This window comes from Mirounga leonina, unplaced genomic scaffold (genome assembly GCF_011800145.1).
Source record: "Mirounga leonina isolate KUSES-001 unplaced genomic scaffold, KU_Mleo_1.0 Mir_101799, whole genome shotgun sequence".
NCBI classification, from domain to species: Eukaryota; Metazoa; Chordata; class Mammalia; order Carnivora; family Phocidae; genus Mirounga; species Mirounga leonina.
Genome location: NW_023270210.1, coordinates 4,194,033 through 4,212,218, shown reverse-complemented (window position 1 = coordinate 4,212,218; position 18,186 = coordinate 4,194,033). Strand labels below are relative to the sequence as shown.

General features: G+C 44.4%; 1 protein-coding gene across 9 annotated transcripts in view; it reads left to right on the top strand.

Moving 5' to 3' along the window:
- The first annotated feature begins 52 nt into the window (after positions 1–52).
- MTMR1 (myotubularin related protein 1) overlaps positions 53–18,186 on the top strand; it is a 62,004-nt gene continuing 43,870 nt past the window's right edge. The window contains exons 1-5 of one of the 9 annotated variants that reach the window (XM_035011890.1): positions 62–160; positions 5,977–6,082; positions 15,594–15,617; positions 16,208–16,234; positions 17,742–17,795. In XM_035011890.1, coding sequence (XP_034867781.1) covers positions 16,211–16,234; positions 17,742–17,795 — 78 coding nt within the window. In that variant the 5' untranslated portion in view covers positions 62–160; positions 5,977–6,082; positions 15,594–15,617; positions 16,208–16,210. Of the gene's footprint in view, positions 161–5,976; positions 6,083–15,593; positions 15,618–16,207; positions 16,235–16,405; positions 17,616–17,741; positions 17,796–18,186 lie in introns of those variants that run through there. The other 8 variants (XM_035011868.1, XM_035011900.1, XM_035011918.1 and 5 more) reach the window with 8 other exon arrangements.

Here is an 18,186-nt window from a genome sequence, read left to right as displayed (position 1 = left end):
TGGACAGGCCGGCGGCGGCGGCGGCGGCGGCGGCGGCGGCGGCTGGCAGCGAGGGCGGCGGGGGCCCGGGCCCGGGCCCGGCGGGCGGCAGGAGGCCCCCTTGGGGCGCTGGGGGCCCCGCCGCCGGCTCCCGGCAGCCCAGCGTGGAGACTCTGGACAGGTAAGCGGGACCCGGGCCGCCGCGGTCCCCGCGCCCCGACCGCCGAAGGCGTCGCGCGTCGCGCCGGCCAAGGCCGGGCGTGCCCCCCCTCCGTGCCCTGCCGGGTACCCCCGCCCCCCGCACGCGCTCCCCGAGACCCCGGACCCTGCCCCCACCTCCCGGGCCGCGCACCTGGCTCACTTCCGCCTCGCGGGCTGGGGCTCCCTGCGCCCCTGAGGGGCTTCGCAGCTGTCAAATCTTCTCAGCGCGTCTTCCCGCCGCACCTTGGAAGGCGCCTCGCTGGCCTTGCCGCGGCCACGGAGCCTTTGGGAGGAAATTTCAGCCGGACTCCCCTCTCTTACCGTGGCCTTCCCTCCCGGGGTTGGAAGACCAAAATCCCGCCGCCGCTGCTGCTTGGGGGTCTTTGATGTTGGGGTTGGAAGTGGGGACTGGAGGACGCAACCCCGTGGGTGTTGCAGCCGGTGCAGACGGAGGCAAAGTTACCCTGATTTGGAAAGCTGGGATGGAAAACTTCCAAACTGCTCCTGATGCAAGAACACACAATCGTTTATTTCAGTCTTTCACACTTTGAAGGAACCCGGTTCATTGTTTTCTTAGGCAGTTGCAGAGCCAGTATAAATCAGAAGTAGAAACCGACCATGTCCAACTGGAAGGGCCACCCTAAGGCTCCGAGGATAAGCGATGGGTTGGTTATCCCGTAGCCTGGACTATCCAGTTTTCCCACGTCTTGGCTATTTCGCTGACACGAGAGTGCAGTTAGGCAAGAGAGTGTTGTAAGGCAGTTTGGTCAGTTTCAGATGCTCATTCTTGCCTGTGTTAGTCATAACAGAGAGCTGAACTTTTGGGAGTTTCCCGAAGCATAGGAACAACAAGAAACACTCCTTTTGTTTCTATCTCAGTGTCATTACAATGTATTTTTGCGAATTAATCACCCAAGTGGTCGGCTTCACTGAGAACTAATCACAGCTAAGATAGTACTTGGAATGGTCAGGATTCCACCCATTTGTAGATAATTCTACAATGTGCGGGGGCTAGGAGAGTTAGAGAATAATACAAGATGGCTTTTGCTCTCTGGCTTACCATCTAGTGAAGAATACGAACAAACCAGCAATTTAAATCGAATGTGCTGAGTGCTAGGGTAGAGGTACACACAGAAGTACTCTGGATGGGGCGTGCATGGGAATCATCTGAGAAGCTTTTTAAGTACTCCAGGTGACCAGGCCCCACTCCTAAGGCTTCTGATTCAGGAGGTTCGGGGTGAGGGCCAGGAGGTAGTATTTTTCAAGAAACCTCTGCAGACTTACTTGTGATCCACTGCGCTGTGAGCACATGGACGTGGGGTGCTTGATTTGTTTTTAGTGGGGGGTGGGGGGGGATTACGGGCAGTTAAGGGAAGGAGGCCTTCTGAGGAAGCTGACTTGAATTGAATGGGGAGGAATGAGAAGTTAGCCAAGGGACAGGGTGGGGAGGCCTTTTTGGCCACAAGAGTGGAATGTGCAGTGGCGCAGGCCGTGCAGGCAATGCTGGACGTGGGGAACTGGTAAGACAGAAGATGTGTGGGAGGCAGGGGCCAGATCTCGAAGGGGCTTGGGTGCCTTCCTAGGGAATTGTGCCTTTATCTTCTGTGCCATGCTTCTCGGGGCATGGTTCTGTGTAACCTGCGTAGGAATCACCTCCAGTGCTGGATCCAAGTGCAGATTCTTGGGTCCCACCCTAAGTCTAGTCTGTCCCCCACTGGGGTAGAGCCTGGAATTCTGCACTTTTAACAACTACCTGTAGCTACAAGTAGGTTGGGCCAGGTGGTCTCTTTTGCCCAGGATGGTGCTGGTTTACTGGTGGACCCGGTGCATCCTCGGTCAACTCACAGTAGTGTCTTGGTTTGGATGGGAAATTATATGGTCACCCTAGCTATAGGGACCACAAAAGGATTTCCATCAGGTGAGCTACAGGATGGGATTGATGTTTGAGAACATTTGTTCTGCGGTGGTGTGGTGAATGGACTGGAGGCGGGGAGTCTTACTGAGTAGGTTATGGAAATGCTGATCACTTGCTTATTTATATATGAGTGCCTGCTCTGTGTCAGGCACTGTGGGGGACCCGAGGATTTGGCAGGGAACGGACACACACAAATCACTGCCCGGGGGGAGAGTATGCTTGGTGACAGAGGTAGACAAAAAACAAGTAAACTGTATTCTCTGCTAGATGGTGACGGGTGCTAGGGAAAAAGTAAGTTGGGAGGGGGCTATGAGGTGTTGGGAGCCTGCAGTTTGGGGGGTGAATTGGAATTTTACATAGGATGGTCAGGGAAAGCCTGGCTGAGAAAGGTGACATTCGAGTACTGCCCCTAAAGAAGGGAGGGATCCAGTCATACAGATATTGAGGGTGACAGCATTCCAGGCAGGGGCCTGTGCACCCCGGGTGGGAGTGTGCAAAGTGTGCAAGGATCAGCAAGGAGACCAGTGTCACTAGTGGGGAGGGAGCTAGGGAGAGAGGAGTAAGGGTTGAGGTCAGAGAGGTCACGGGGGCAGATGGTGGAGAGTCATGGGGAGCCACTGGGGCTTTTGGAGCAGACGAGTGGCATACTCTGGTGTAGATTTCAGTAAGCTCCCTGTAGCTGCTCTGTGGACAACAGACTGCAAGTGGCAGGGTTGAAGCAGAGAGACTAGCAGGTGGGAGACTATTGCAGTCATCCAAATGAGAGAGGACGGTGGCCTAGACAGAGCAGTTGGGCAGAGGAAGGGAGAAGGGGTCAGACTGTAGATATAATTTGAAGAAAACCTGCAGGGTAAGGCCAGTACTTTTTGAGGACGATTGGTTGTTGGGTAGGAGAGAAGAATCAAGATGCCAGGATTTTTGGCTTGTGGGAAAATGGTGTTGCCGAGATGAAGAAGCCTCTGAATGGAACATGGTTAGGAAATTAGCAGGCTCTCAGCTTCAGACATATCAGTTCTGAGATGCTAGTTGTATATCCCAGAGCAGAGGTCAAAGAGGCAGTTGGTTTATATGGGCCTGGAGTTCAGGGGTGTTGTCTGGGCTGGAGACCTAAATTTGGGAGTCACTGGCCTCGAGATGGGGCCTGAATTCAGGAGGCAGGAGGAGAACACAGAAGAATGATGGGTGTCTGGAAAAGGGAGTTGCATTAGGAACTGAGCAAGGTGCATTCTCAGGATACTAGCCAATAAGAGTGATGTGGCTTGGTGAGCATTCAGATGTGAGAGTGAAATGAAGCGGGGGGCGGGCTCCAAGGTCCACCCCAGCTTTTGCGCATGGTGTACCTGGGTAACTGGCTGTGCTCTTCCCTGACCTAGGAAACACAGGGGTGGGGGAGTGGGTTGCAGGCTGAGCCCCCAGTGCCGGTTTCGACAGGTCGAGTTGGCAAGGTCTCAGGACCAACTAGTACAGATGTCTCCTTGGATCGTGGGGCATTCAGATCAGGAGAATCTAGGTTGGAGAAACAAAGCTGGCCTCCTCCAGACTGCAGGTGGTTCTTAATACCAGGAGGGTGGCGGGAGATTGCACAGGGGGAACCTGGCCTGCCTTCTGTGATCTGTCATCGTGACAGGCTCTGATTCCTACTCTTCTTTGAAGAGTGACCCCTAGAGTAGAATCTGGCTCTCCAGGCGAGGTTCAGCCGTGCCCCACGGACTGAGGAGCCCTCCCTTCTCTCCTGAGTACCGTACTTCATGACGACAAAGCTGCGGTCCTGCAAGAGGATGTGGCTTGCTCAAGGTCACAGAGCTAGCTGGTAACAGAAACAGGACTTGCATCCAAGCCTCCTGTCTACCAGCCCACTATACCATGCTGTTTGTGACTGTGTTGGCCAGGACACTTCTGGGTGCAAGTGACAAAAAACACAACTCATTCTAGCTTAAGCCAAAAAGGAAATGTCTTGGCACACATGACTGCTGCAGACGAGGAAAGATGGCCACGAGCACGTTTGGAGCCAGAGTTGCACACAGCATTGTCGGGGCTCCTCATCTCTTGTTTTTTCTTGTCCCATTCTTTATCTCTGTGGGTTCCTCAAGGTGGTGGGGGGTGGGGAGTGGCCTGCGGCAGTGCTGGGGGTGGGTCTACGCAGCTTGGGATCCAAGAGGAAAGCCTGGGACTGGCCTGGTCCAGGTCACTCCCCTGCAGGTGGGCTCAGGAGGAGCGAGGTATCCGTCCCGCTCTGTTCCCCCGCCAGAATCCTGTGAAGTGGGGAAGGACAGTTCCCCCCAGTAGAGAAGTGCCCTCATCAGAAGAAGGAGGAAGGGATGCTGGGCAGATGGTAACAACAGTGGGTGACCAGGCAGGTTCCTACTGTTAGATTTGCAATCGGGGGTGGGTGCTGGCAGGGAAGAAGGCAGTGTGACAAGAAAAGTATGATATAGCCAGCAATAAAGGGGACTTAGCCTTTAAAAAAGAAACTAAAATCCCTCCCCTTTCCCTCTTTTCCTCTCAGTTAGAAATTGTAGTAAATAGATTTATGACATATGATAGGAATGCCCATATGACATATGATAGGAATGTCTGCTCATTCAGGGCATGTTTTTTACTTACGTTTTCAGCCCTGTGGCTCACCACTGGGCTATCTTGATCAGAGGCAGAAATTTAGATCACATCTAGTAGAGAACATCAAATATCTTCATTTTACTGTTTAGGTTATTTTACATACTGCCTAGAGATTCCACTTTTTTCAGTCTTTCCAATGTATGAGTGTGGATTTAATTAGTGATGAGATTTTTATAGGTCTGGAACATTCTTTACAGTGAAAGCTACCTGCAGGGTAAACTTTAATGAGCATCTTTTGCCCTTTGCCTGATTCCTTCAGTACTTTGGTGAGGAGCCTGGCCCCTTGAGGGCAATCTTTAATTCCCTCACTGCCTAGTCTGCTTCTGTGTTCCTTTAGGTCAGGTGGGCACAGCCCGACCACTCACCGGTCATGTGACCTTGGTGGATGCTGGAGCCTCACTTTTCTCATCTGTAAGATGGGTCACTGTGAGGCTCAGGTGAGGCTGTGTGTGGAAATGTGGTGACATTTGAGAGCACCATGCAAGTGGAAGATGCCATTTTCCTTGCGGGACTGTGTTCTCGTCTAAGGCAGTTCTGTGACTGTTTTGCCTTCCCGTTCCGTGAGGTGGTCACTCTTGGTTGTGTCGTGTCCTGGACGGACAGCCTCAGTAGGGCTGGAGGCAGGCCCGTCACATTCTGATTGGGCGTGTCACCTCTGGTGCCTGTTTTCTCATCTCAGAAACATGTCGGCTAGTCCCTGATCTGCCGCCTTATCGCACTGTGGTTGTGAGGCTCTGATAATCATAACAGACCGGAGGAGCCTCTGTAAGTTGTCAGTGCACTTAGGGAAATGTAAGGTAGCGTTATTACTGCATGCGGGACATCATTTGTCTAGTCTGGTCTTTTTAAACTCACACAATCAACTGTTCCATTAAAAGTCTATTTGAAAAACATGCTATAAGATAAATATTTCACCTCAGAATTAATATTCCATGTACATTACATTAAGAATATTCACTCCATATAGTTAGTAAAATTCCATTAAATGAAACAGAATAACATGTTTAACTGTCTAATACCTAGACTCTTTAAAAAAAAAAATTGGTTGATTCATTTAAAATCAGCCTGGAACCTAATCTTACTTCCTGGTTGTCAGTCAGTATTTCAGTTCTTATATTAAATGTAAAGGTAACCAAATAGTCTAATGTAAGTTTGTTTTCTTAAAAAAAAAAAAAAAGAAATGTACATATATCCCTAGTCAGTGCTCATTTTTTTTCACTGAGAGCTGACGTCTTAAAATATTTTAATCACACTATTTCTTTTAGTCCTACAGGATCACATGTTGAATGGTGTAAACAGCTTATAGCTGCTACAATTTCTAGTCAGATTTCAGGTTCAGTGACATCAGAAAATGTATCCAGAGACTACAAGGTAAGCAGCATTGAGTCCTTAATTCATTTTTAATGTACCAAGAAGCTTTGCATTTCTTTAAAGATTTTGTTTAGTTATTTTAGAGAGAGAGGGAGAGCGCACGTGGGGTGGGGGTGGGGGACAGGAGCAGAGGGGGAGGGAAGAGCAGAGGGAGAGGGAGAGGAAGGGGGAAAGAATGTGAAGCAGACTCCGTGCTGAGCATGGAGTCCATCGTGGGGTTCGATCCCACGACCCCAAGATCACGACCTGAGCAGAAGCCAAGAGTCGGCCACTTAGCCAACTGAGCCGCCCGGGCACACCAAGAAGCTTTGCATCTTTAATTTGAGTGAGACTTTGGCCCCTTGATGCTCAACAAACATTTGCTTGGGAACAAGGGTGAAAGATTTTCTGTTAGATCTGAACTTTAGAGGAGAATTTTTACCAGAATCTAGTATATGTACTCACGGTTTTGTAATTGAGAGGAAAATCTGTCTTTAGATTATGATCCTTTTTTAAAAAAATCCAGTTCCATTTTATTATTTATTATATTACATATTGTATTTTTACATTTTATTATAATAAATGCGTGTATTTTCTTTGATCATATCTTGAACTTCAAAAAATGTCTGATAGTATTTCCCAGCTTCACAATTTGTGTCTGTATTTAGGTACTACCTGTGGGTATTCAGCATTAACATGTGATACTACAATGCAAAAAGTTGCAGAACTCCAGAATATTGTATGGGCAGCCTCATTTTTTGGTCCTTAATTTGTATTCTCTGTTTATTCTGAAGTTGAGAATGATAAGCTCCTTGTCAGCAGAGACTGGGGCTCTTTTACTCACCACTGCTTCCCAGCACAGTCCTGGAATATTACAGGTGCTCAGTAAATACTTGTTGACTCAGTTAAAAAAATCACAAACTTATGCGCTCCATCTTTGTTAAGGCTAAGACTAACCTTGTTTTAATGTCAACAAACTATTAAACCGTGCTTACATTGCAGTAGTAGCATTTGCTTGAATTGAGGTTTCAGTTTATTATAGTTATCTGTGCCTGCTTGTAAAAGATAATTGATTTTCACAAGTATGGGCGAACTACATTTAGTATCCCAGACTACCCTCAGTCAACAGTCTCTCAAAATCATGGTCCTTGCCAGGCACCAAGTCTTACAAACGGTTCAAGAACTACAATAAAGATCCTAATTAATTTTTAATAGATGCTCCTTGCTTAAGGGCTCTGGCCTCCGTTCCTCTCCTCTCTATCTCATAACACACCAAGTGCAGAAACTGACTCAAGAGGCCAAATAATTGAAATTTGGCTATCATGCTGTACTTCATCCAAGCCATCCGATGCTGTTAATTAGGCCTACCAGAGGAAAGCAGGGCTTTGGATTATTAGAAATTGGATAATCTGCTCAGCCAGAAGAGTGGCAGTATGTCACTCTCAATAGGTTTCCCTGCTGTCTGGTTTTCATGTTTGTCCACGTAGGAGCAGCTGGGGTTCCTGGGGTTCCAAACCCAGCTGGGCAGATATGCCAGCTGCAGGTGGGAGGAGCATCTGCTGCATCACTGGTGCCCGAGCGGCTGGTGGCTGAGCAGCTGCCGACCCCACCAGTCCTAGGTGCCCTGTTGCCCCGTCTTAGCTGAGAAACTGCCCCGCTGAGTAGAGAGGCTCAAGAACCCATGTGAGCAGAGAATAGCTCTCAGGCCTTGGAATGATTTTCTTTCCAGACAATTAGGAGTTAACTGTAATGTTTTCATTTTGCTTGAATATTTGTTAGTGTTGTGTGGGTTCTAGAAAAGACTGAACGTTGACTATGTGCATAGCTTTCTAACCTCTACATTAATAGATCAGACTGAATCTGTGCTTTAACACGAAGCAATGACGTTTTTTTGATTTTAGTCTATTTACAAATTTTGTATAGCAGAATTAGCTCATGCTGGAATGGTTTAACAGATGGCATTCTGAAAAAAAAAAAAGGCTCTTCTATATTTTGTAAATTGAATTTTAGGTACCTACATCAGATCATAGCTAAAGCTTTTGATGAATGATTGTAAGAGAACATGTTTTCTAATCGTCTTTGTTATATTTGCCCTGTAGTCAGAGTTAAATTTATAATTCGGGAGTTTTTTCTTTAAGAAGAGAGTTTTTTTAAATAATAAAAGTGTAAAATGTTTCTAAACCACAAGGATACTTTTATATGCTACTTATAAAGTAGTTCTTAAAATCTGAGCCCCCAAGATGGGACTCTGGAATACCCCTGGCACGGGGACCATTGCATGCGGTTTTTCCTGAAGGTCCAGACACAATTCCTTGAGGATCTAATTTGCAGGCATCAGTCAATAATATTTCAAATTACCTACTGTGCAGATATCTTATTTGAAACCCACACACAATATGGGGGTTAATTTATTATAGGTTAAGCTTGATGTCAGTAATTAAATGGGAGCAGGTGTTTATGGAGCCGAGCACTTGCATCTTGATTTGAAATGCGGATTGTTTTTTCCCTTGTAGGCTGCTGAGGGTGGTGTTACATCCTCCTCATCAACCCGCGAGCACGTATAGGGCTCTATGGTTTTCTAATACTTTTTTTGTTGGCTTTGTAATACTTTTTGACATATAATCCATTTCAGCCTTAAAACAACCAAAGGAGGTAGCTGTTATTATGATCATTTAACAGATGAGAGAACCAAGGCTCGGAGATGTCAGATGACTTGCTTAATATCACATAGTTAGACTTGGGGTTTTTCAGCAGGACAGCTATCCCACTGAAAAGCTAGAGTGCATTTAAAATTTTGTCCCCCTGCCCTGTCCACTGTAGGGTTTTCCCACATCAGCACTCCCCAGGGTGTCTGCAAAAATGTAGCTTCAGTGGTCCCCATTCCCCGCAGTGAGTCAGAATCTCTGTAGGTGTGGAACCAAGGGCCTCATATATTTCTTATGTATAATAAAATCTGAAACGCTAGCCTTCCTAGGTTTATAGCTTTTGAAATTGGTGATGGGACCATATGTTTCTGGTACATTCTTACAAATCAGAATAATTAGCAATTCAGGTTAGGTTTTTGAGAACAGTTGTTTTATTTATTCATATCATAAATTGACAAAAGGCTCAGGGTCAGATCACCCAAACTATGGTAAGATGATCACTTTTATCACATGAGATAAATTTAGATGGTATGTCTGTGGACGTATGTTCACAGTTATATAATTGTTTTAAATATGTGTTAGAAAAAGTAGCACATTGAACTTGTGTTTTAATGGATGTTATTGTATAGAGCTAGGCAAAGTATGAAAAAGGAGTTGATTTAAAGCCAATATAAATACTAATATTAGTATAGGCGGTGTAGAGAGCAAACCAAACTTGTAGAGATGGTATATGAAATGACAGAGATTTGGGAAACTTTGTCCCAGCTAAAAAGGTAAATAGCTATTATGTTGAATTGTGGATCAACTACATTAATAAATGTATGCTTTAATAACAAGTCATCCTAAAGATTAGCCCGATCATTAAGACTACTAGAAATGTAATAAAATGTTTTGTTTGACCCCCTCCCCGCGCCCCACTACCGACTCAATTGCTTTTCACTTTTACTGGGCTAACAAAGAGTAAAAGTCTCTCTCTCTCGAGTTTATCAAAGATTTTAAGAACAGGATCTGAATGTAATGTTCCGTAGATTAGATGAAATAATATGGTTACAAGTTGTAACGAGACTTTTTAGGAGTCATTAGTAGAAGTGACCTCATCATCACTATCACCACCTCTGTTTCTCATCCCCTTGTCCATGTACACACAGTAGCTAGATCTCTTCTTTAAACATTCAAAAGAAAAAAGAGAAAATGGAGAGGTCCTGTACTAAGTGTAATCATTTAACAAGTTAGTATGGTGAGTAAATTCTGGATCCTAAACAAACATTTCCAGAAGGGCTTTGGCAGGAAGTAAGATGCAATGTATGGGAGAGGCTTCATTATGCTTGAGCTAGGTTTTAGTTAATATTTCTTAAATTGAGTGCCAGTCTGTGTAAAAGGAAGCTCAAACATGATCTTTCAGAATCCATGGCCATAATCCACTGTTGATAACTTGGCCTCATGATCTATTTATTAAATCAGAGTTTGCAAATGCAGATGTCTACAAGCTAGGCAGACATGGGAGGGGGCAATGGAGAGCAGCATGTCCCCTTAAAAACAATTTAAAAAACACCCTCCTACTGCCTGTTTGAGCAATAGGCCTCCAGTTTGTAACCACTGCACTAGAAGAGTGCTATCCTATCTCCCAGGGTTACTTGTCAGGAAAAATTATTTCTTAAAAAAGTCCAGATTTCATAAATCAAAGAAAGACAGATACCATACGATTTCACTCATATGTGGAGTTTAAGAAAACAGATGAACATAGGGGGAAAAAAGAGAGAGGCAAACCATAAAACAGACTCCTCACTCTAGAGAACACACTGAGGGTTGCTGAGGGAGGTGGGTGGAGGGATGGGTGAAATGGGTGATGGGGATGAAGGAGCGCACTTGTGATGGGCACCGGGTGTTGTATAGAAGGGATGAATCACTACATTCTACCCCTGAAACGAATATTACACTGTATGTTAACTAACTGGAATTTAAAAACTTAAAAAAAAATTGTCAAGATTTCGGCTTCTGCTTCTGGAAAGATGGAGCCAATGTACATTTTCCTATTCTTCATGCTAAGTACAACCCCAAACCCTGGACATCAGCTATAAAATAAACATAAGAGTGCCCTGAAAAGTAGAAGGCAGACTGGTCAGGGATCTCAGGACCCAAGGAATGACACGGTGGTGAGTCCCTGGGTTTAGTTGCTGCCACGTATGTCCCAGACTTGTTGCTGAAGAAGCCAGCAACCCAGAACTGCCAACAGGCATGGACAATAAAAGTCTACTCTCTCAAGCCGAAGGACCAGGAAAGGGACAGCCTAGCAAAAAGAAAACTTGTAGGCACTCCCCACTGTACTCTAGCCAAACACCACAGAAAAAGTTGTGGCCCCACACCCACCCTGCCAGCAAGGCCAAGTTGGGAGCCTAGATGTGCCCCCTCCCTTGCCAGGATCTAATGAGGCCCACCAAACCCGTGCGGTGGTGATGGTGTCGGAAGAAGCCTAGTGGAGACTCAGACTTTCCTGGCCGCCCGTTGGTAAGGAGGCTGCGCCCTCCGCTATGGCGTCGGCGGAGGCCGTGTCGGGGGCAGTAACAAGGTCTCCGTGCCACTGCCAGCCGGGGAGATATCCGTAGCAGCCTAGTGGGCAGCTGGAACTCTTTCCCCCACCCAGCAGTAACCAGGAATCCCCCTTCCCGTGGTGTCCATGGAGGCCGAGTGGGGAACCTGGACTTCTACCCCTACCTGACTGCAACAAGGCGGAAGCCCTGCTTCTGCTGCAGCAGTGCCCGAGAAAGCCTGCGAAGACAGGTCTAAGTAAGATCCCTACTCTCATAACTAGTACTCAGAATGTTCAGATTGCCACTGAAAAGCACTCATCATACCACGAACCAGAAAGATCTCAAACTGTATGAAAAAAGAGAATCAATAGGTGACAGAACTGAGATGACAGATATTAGAGTTCTGTGAAAATGATTTTAAAGAAGCCATCATCAAATTGCTTCAATAAACAATTACAAATATGCTTGAAACAATGAAAACAGAGGAAGTGAGAGAAAAGAAATAGGAAAGTTTCAGCAGAGAAATAGATAAAGAAGAACCAAATGGAAATTTTAAAACTGAAAAATATAGTAACCGAAATTAAAAAAAAAAAAACCCTCAATGAATGGGTTCAATAGCAGAACAGAAAGAACAGAGAAAAGAATTGGACGGGTCTTAAGGGAATTAACACTGAGCCAAAACGCCACTCAGCAAAGGTCATATACTATATGATTCCATTTATGTAACAGTCTTCAAATAACAAAATTATAGTCACGAACAGATTACTGGTTGCCAGGGGCTAAGAAGGGGAGGGACGGTGAGGGAAGCTGATGTGGCTATAGAAGGGTGAAAGTAGGGGTCCTCCTGGTGATGAGATTGTTCTGCATCTTGATTGTATCAGTGTCCGTTTCCCCGGTGCTGACATTGCTCTATAGTTCTGTAATATGCTGCCATTGGGGAAATTGAATGACACGATACGTGGAATCTGTTATTTCTTACAACTGCATGTGAATCTACAATTATCCCAAAATTAAAATTTAATTTTTGAAAAGTCAAGATTTTTACAGACTGCTGAATGATTCTATATTGCGTGTAAAATAAATCTTGATTAATACATTTAAAACTCATGATATATCAGAAGTATTATTTAAATGAAACAAAGTTATGCTAGTAAAGATGGTAGAATTTAGTTAGTGAAAGGATATCAGCAGTTACCAGATCTCAGTTTACTAGTTGAGTTACAAATATCCTTTTCCTAAGTGGCAATTGGGGCCAGCTTGTTTCATCAAGGGTGGAATTGAACATGAACAGCTCCTTCATCACCTTTCCTGGAGGGCTTCGGAGAGTGGAAAGTGACTGTTGCAGGCTAAAGTTTGACAAAGGGGGTCAGGCGAGATTCAGGTGTGGCTAGTTTCCCAAAGACCGGGGTTATATTTTGATGGCAAGTGAAGATTTGTCTTCACCTGCCCTGGGCCTCTGACTCTAGCCAGCCATTGACCACCAAGCTGGGTAGAATTCTGGTTATTAAGACACCAACAGCAAGAGCAATGATCTCCTGAGCCAACAGTTCACTCTTCAGAGCAGGGTACAAACCTCTTCTTTTTAACTCATTTTGTAGTGATCTGATAGCTACAGCAGAATTACTTTATTTGTAGGTTTCACGCCTGAAATAGAAAACAGTGGTATTTTTACTTCAGTATCACAGTGTTTTCTTGAAAAGAAGCCTCTTAGATGCATAAGTTCTAAACAGGTCACCTATAAAACAGACACTTATTTGACTTAAAATTGTCTAATGTGGCTTATCAAAAAGATCATAAACGTTGGATTCGGAGCACTTTGCCTTGAGTCCCAGTCCTGTAATTAACGAGCTGCCCAACAAGTTATTGAACCTTCTTGAGCTTCAGTGTCCTCATCTGCATAATGGGTGTTACAGCAGAGGTTTAATCTATTAAATAGGGCAGCCTATGCATGAAATGCACACGGTCCTTATTTACTGTATACTCTCAGTCTACATAAATGTGTATGTAGTACAAACCAATACTGGAGGAACACAGTCTCATCACTGAACACCCATGCACGTCCAGTCGTGATGTGAGCACCTGTCATGTGCAAGGGGCTGGGCTGCACGGAATTCCTAATAGGGGAAAGAGACACCAAAACATATAGTTCAAGTTGGACTGTGGCGAGGCTTGACATAGATGTGTAAACAAGATGTGGTGAGAGGAGTGAGGAGGGCAGAGCAGGACATTCTGGGCATTAAGCCTCGAGGGCCTTTGTCAACCTCCTTCAGAAGGGGCAAAGGTTCGGGGTGGGGAGGGGTGGCATATTGAGGGTAAGAACATGGGCACTAAAGCCAGCCAGCTTGGGTTTGAATTCCCACTCTGCTGGTGCTGGCTATGTGACGTTGGGTGAGTTACTCTACCTCCTGCTGCCTCGGTTCCCTCATCTGTCACAGGGGGATAACAGTATCTCCTTCCCAGTGGCTGGGAGGGTCAGGAGGGCTGAGATGACACGTGTGAAGCATCTAGCACAACCCCTTCAACACATCTGCTTGCTGGTATTTGTATCACTGGCACTGGCCGGGGGTGAAAACTTCCTGAAGTCTTTCCACACTGTTGGAGGTTTAGTGGTGTCAGCTATTACCTTATGAAGAATTAAGACAGGAGCCACACAGAGTTAGACCACGATAATTGATCAAAGCTGGCTTGGAGGGCCTGGCTTAGGTGTGAGGCCACGGGAGGCAGCCGTGGACACCTGCAGCCTCTTCCTCGGGGCGGGGCTCACACAGGCAGACTCGCCACCGCTCAGGGAGACCAGGCCGTGCCCTCCCGGTGCGCTGGTGCACAGATCCCAGAGTGCCCAGAGGGGCAAAGAAGAGCACACCGACCCCCTTACCAGGAGCAAGTGGTCAGCGGGAGCCCTCGCCTCTCTGGTGCGGAGTGCCCCAAAGGATGTCTTGAAAAGAACCTGAGAGCAGAGGAAGGGAGTTTTAACCCCAATGCAGACTTTTATACAAATTTAAATCTTGGTGCTTGTCTGGGAAAAAATTCACTGTTTTCCTCTCTGCTACTCGCACTACACATAGAACCATGCACTAGGGAATGAACATGCTCGGAGACGGGAGACCTTCTCTTTTGAGTTTGTATTGCCATCTGTGCCCCGTTTTGCGTTGTTTACTAACATAGGCATGTATTTTCTTGATTTTGTATAGCTTTCTCCAGGTGTCATTCACATTTAAAGTATACAACTTGATACATTTTGATAGGTACACACCTCTTAATCACCACAATTAAGAGGATAAACATACCCATTGCCCCCTCCTGCAAAAAAAAAAAAAAAAAAAAAAGCCAGGCTTAGGTTTTTTAGTTTAGTCTATATTTAGGAATTTATGGGCTTTAGGTCTCTGAGCTACTGTATCATCACTTAATTCAGAACCTTTTTTACATGAGAAGGTATTTTAATGATGATACAATGATGTTTTTTGAAGTCAGTAGCCTTGCAGTCATATGATCTTATCTATCCTGAGTAAAACCTATAAAGCTGATAATTGGAACCTTCGCTGATTTTTTTTTTTTTTTTTAATCTGTTTCCCATACAACATATGGTGGTTAGGTGGTAGGATTTCCGACTGTGGATTGAAGAACAAGACATTCATGTCTTCCTCGCTTTCCATCCATTCTCTGGGTGTTTTCTCCAGCCAGAGCTTCCCCGATGCATACACTGCATGTTCAAGTAGAAGTCATGGGCGAGGGTTAATAAAGCTTGACTTCCCCCCTCCCAGCAGAGCCAGCTACCTCTTCCCACCTGCAGTCCCGAGTACGAGTTGGAAATAGGATTTCTATAGAAACCAGCTTAAGATTTATGGCTAACTAGGGTTTATGATACCATTAGCGCAAACAGCTGAGCCGTGCTCTGGGTCAAGTGTGGGGGCTTTGTGGTTTTTGGGTTCCGTTTTTGTTTTGTTTCTGTGGGCTGCTTTGGGAGCAGAACTGCCGTTTTGTATCATTGTTTCTATGGGGAAAATGCATTCAGTATTCCAAACAGACACACAACTGAACTTTTCATACACAGCCTGTTCACAATGGCTTTTAATGGTACTTGACAGAAGGGGTTTGTGTTTAAAATAATGTAGTTTGTCTTAGCCTAAGGGCAATAAGTTTCTCCAAATCAGAGACTTGCCTGACAATTACAGGACAAATGTGTTAAGATTGATTTGATAGCAAACAAAACTTGGAGGGCAAATGTGTTAGGATTGATCTGGTTGGTTTAGTTAGAGGATTATACTGTTCCATCGGGATGGGCTGGTGAGCTTAACAGCATCTTTCACAGGTCAATAGTAATGTGTCCATGACGATGATGTTCTGTATTTTAACTAACAGGTTTTCAGGAGGCCTGATATAAGGGTAAGGATATGTGGCTTTCGGCACATGGACCTCCTACTTGTGTGTCTCTGTGCTTGATCGAACACTTAGTCTATTTAGTGTTCTCTGCCTCCTCACTGGGTTTATGAGTCACTCCGATCAACTTGCTGTGCTGTGTCATAGCTTTAAGTGTTCACTAGAAACGCTTTATTTGTTACGGTGTTTTTATGTGCGATGAAAGCCAGTGTGTGTGAGGGCAGGATGCTCAAGTTGTTGCCAGTGTGCAGTACTGACTTGTTGGGCTACATGAATTCTGACCAAATGGAGATTCATGGCCGGGGCTTCTATGGCCAGGCCTGCAGAGTCCTCTTTTCACCTCGCCTACCACATAACTCATGCTAAAGAATTTAACAACACCAACAAAGTCGTGATTTGCTGTCCATCCTATCTAAGTGAGATTTCAAGTCACCTTTCTGTTTGCATGCTGAATCTAAAGAGCGGAAGTGCCAGTCTTGTGGATAAATTTAACAGAATCAGTTCCATTTAATATTTCTTAAAATACAGATGTAGCTGTTATGAGTAGTGGATTGTCGCTTATATTCTCCTCATGACTTTCCTTCCCTTTATTTCAGAATATGCATAAAGCAAGACAAAGATTGGTAATGTGCATGCGTTTGAACCTGAGTATCAGATGTTGAAAATTAACCTATTCCCATGCAATGAAAATAATGTGGATTTGACAGAATAATGACTTGAGTTTAAAATGGTTAATCTTACTGAAGCCAATGAAGTAGTACAAAAATAAGCAGGTTAAGTCAAATTCTTGTTATCCCAGTTGATTTATCTCTGTTTAATCTTGTTTTCACCACATTTCCTTTTACTTGTGGGAATCATTTTCTTTCACTGATTCACACTGTTAAATATCAGTGTTTGGCTTCCCATTTGCATGGACTTCGAAGTACTGTGTAGTTTTTTGTTGTTTAGTCATTCATTTTTCTGTTTTTAAAAATTTTATCAAAGAATGATTCATTTTCTTTGTATTTAAAAAAATGGAAATTTCAAAACCCGTTGCATTTTAAAAATGACCGTGCTTTGAATGGTAGCAGTCCCAACTGTGTAGTAAATCCAATCTGATGATAAAGCATGACAATGAATTAGGTAGCGATTTTACCATATTGACAAAAATGAAAGGTGAGAAATAGTAAGTTCTTGTAAAGCTTTGCTACTTCTTCACTGATTGCCTTTTAGAGAAATATAGTCATGGGAACCAAAGTTTCATGAAGAAAAAATATATCTATGCCAAATTTTAATATTTGCAGCCTCAGAGAGCTGATACAACTTTAAAAGGGGTTATCATCTTGGCGTCTTCAGCATTTATGTTCTTTTATCACCTGCTGAACCAAAAGTCCAATTTTTAAAGTTTCAAAAATGAATCGATTCTATGAAGAGGTTAAATTAAGCACAGTATACCTTTAAAGAGATTGGAAAACACTTAAAGATATGTGACCTTTTAGCTGTTTCTTTGGAGAACATTGATACTCTAATACAGTATTGATTCATAAAGCACAACATTTATTTAGCAATAATTTGCAGATTATATGTATATATATGTCTCCAGCATGTAATCTGTGCATGTGCATGTGTGTGGAAAGCTTGTTAATACTAGTGGACTTGAGCCCTGAGCAGTAGTTCTGTAGAGTATATGAGTACTTTACTGCATTTAAAATACGTGTCTATGAACTGCCTTTGTATTTTGGCTTGGTTTTGCCCTTTACTTGGTTACTATGGTATGCTTTATGTTCTATGAGCATATTATGTGTCTGTTATTTTGTTTCTTTGCCATATGCTATAGTATTGCTTGATTTAAAATAGACCGTACATTCTTTGAAATCCATGATGTTTGTTTGCTTTTCATTTTTCCACCCCCAACACAAGCACAGAATAGATACTCCATTTTAGGCTGAGGATGCTATAGATGACCAACACGTTATTTCCCTAACTCCAAGGGGGAAAATGTTGTGATATGCAAAGCCGTGAAAGGTGTGTCAACTTTTACATGCTTAGTGTCTCTTTAAAAAAGAACTTCTGTCCTTTCACCTGTCTGTTTGCACGTGTTTCTCTTTCTCCTCTTTGCCCTTTCTTGTCCATGCACCTGGTGCTGTGCAGGAGATTCAGGAAGAACACAATGGCTACCCTTCTGAAGCCGAAGCTGATCAGGTGGCAAGTTCTACATGTTCATCTGTTTGTAGCTACAGATCGTGTATTTAGAAGCCATTTCATACTAGATTTCTAGATGATAAGCAAATGCTTTTCCACTACAGTAGTGCTCTCCTGTCCAAGTTTGGTAGATTCCATTATGACATTATTTGCAAAAATTGGTTTATCCAACATTTTGTCAACCAGAAATTTGTTCATCTGTGCTTCTCAGTTTTCCCAGATAGGGTTAGCTATGAGGTAAGGAGTCTTAGTCACAGCAGGACTCTGAAATGCCTTCACAGAGATTGAGAGGGGACAGATGCATACGCTCAGGGTGCTCCTTGAGGTTATAGATTTTGCTTTATTCAAATTTGCATGATCTGTGCCCAACATAGTGCCTGGTACCTTGTAGGTA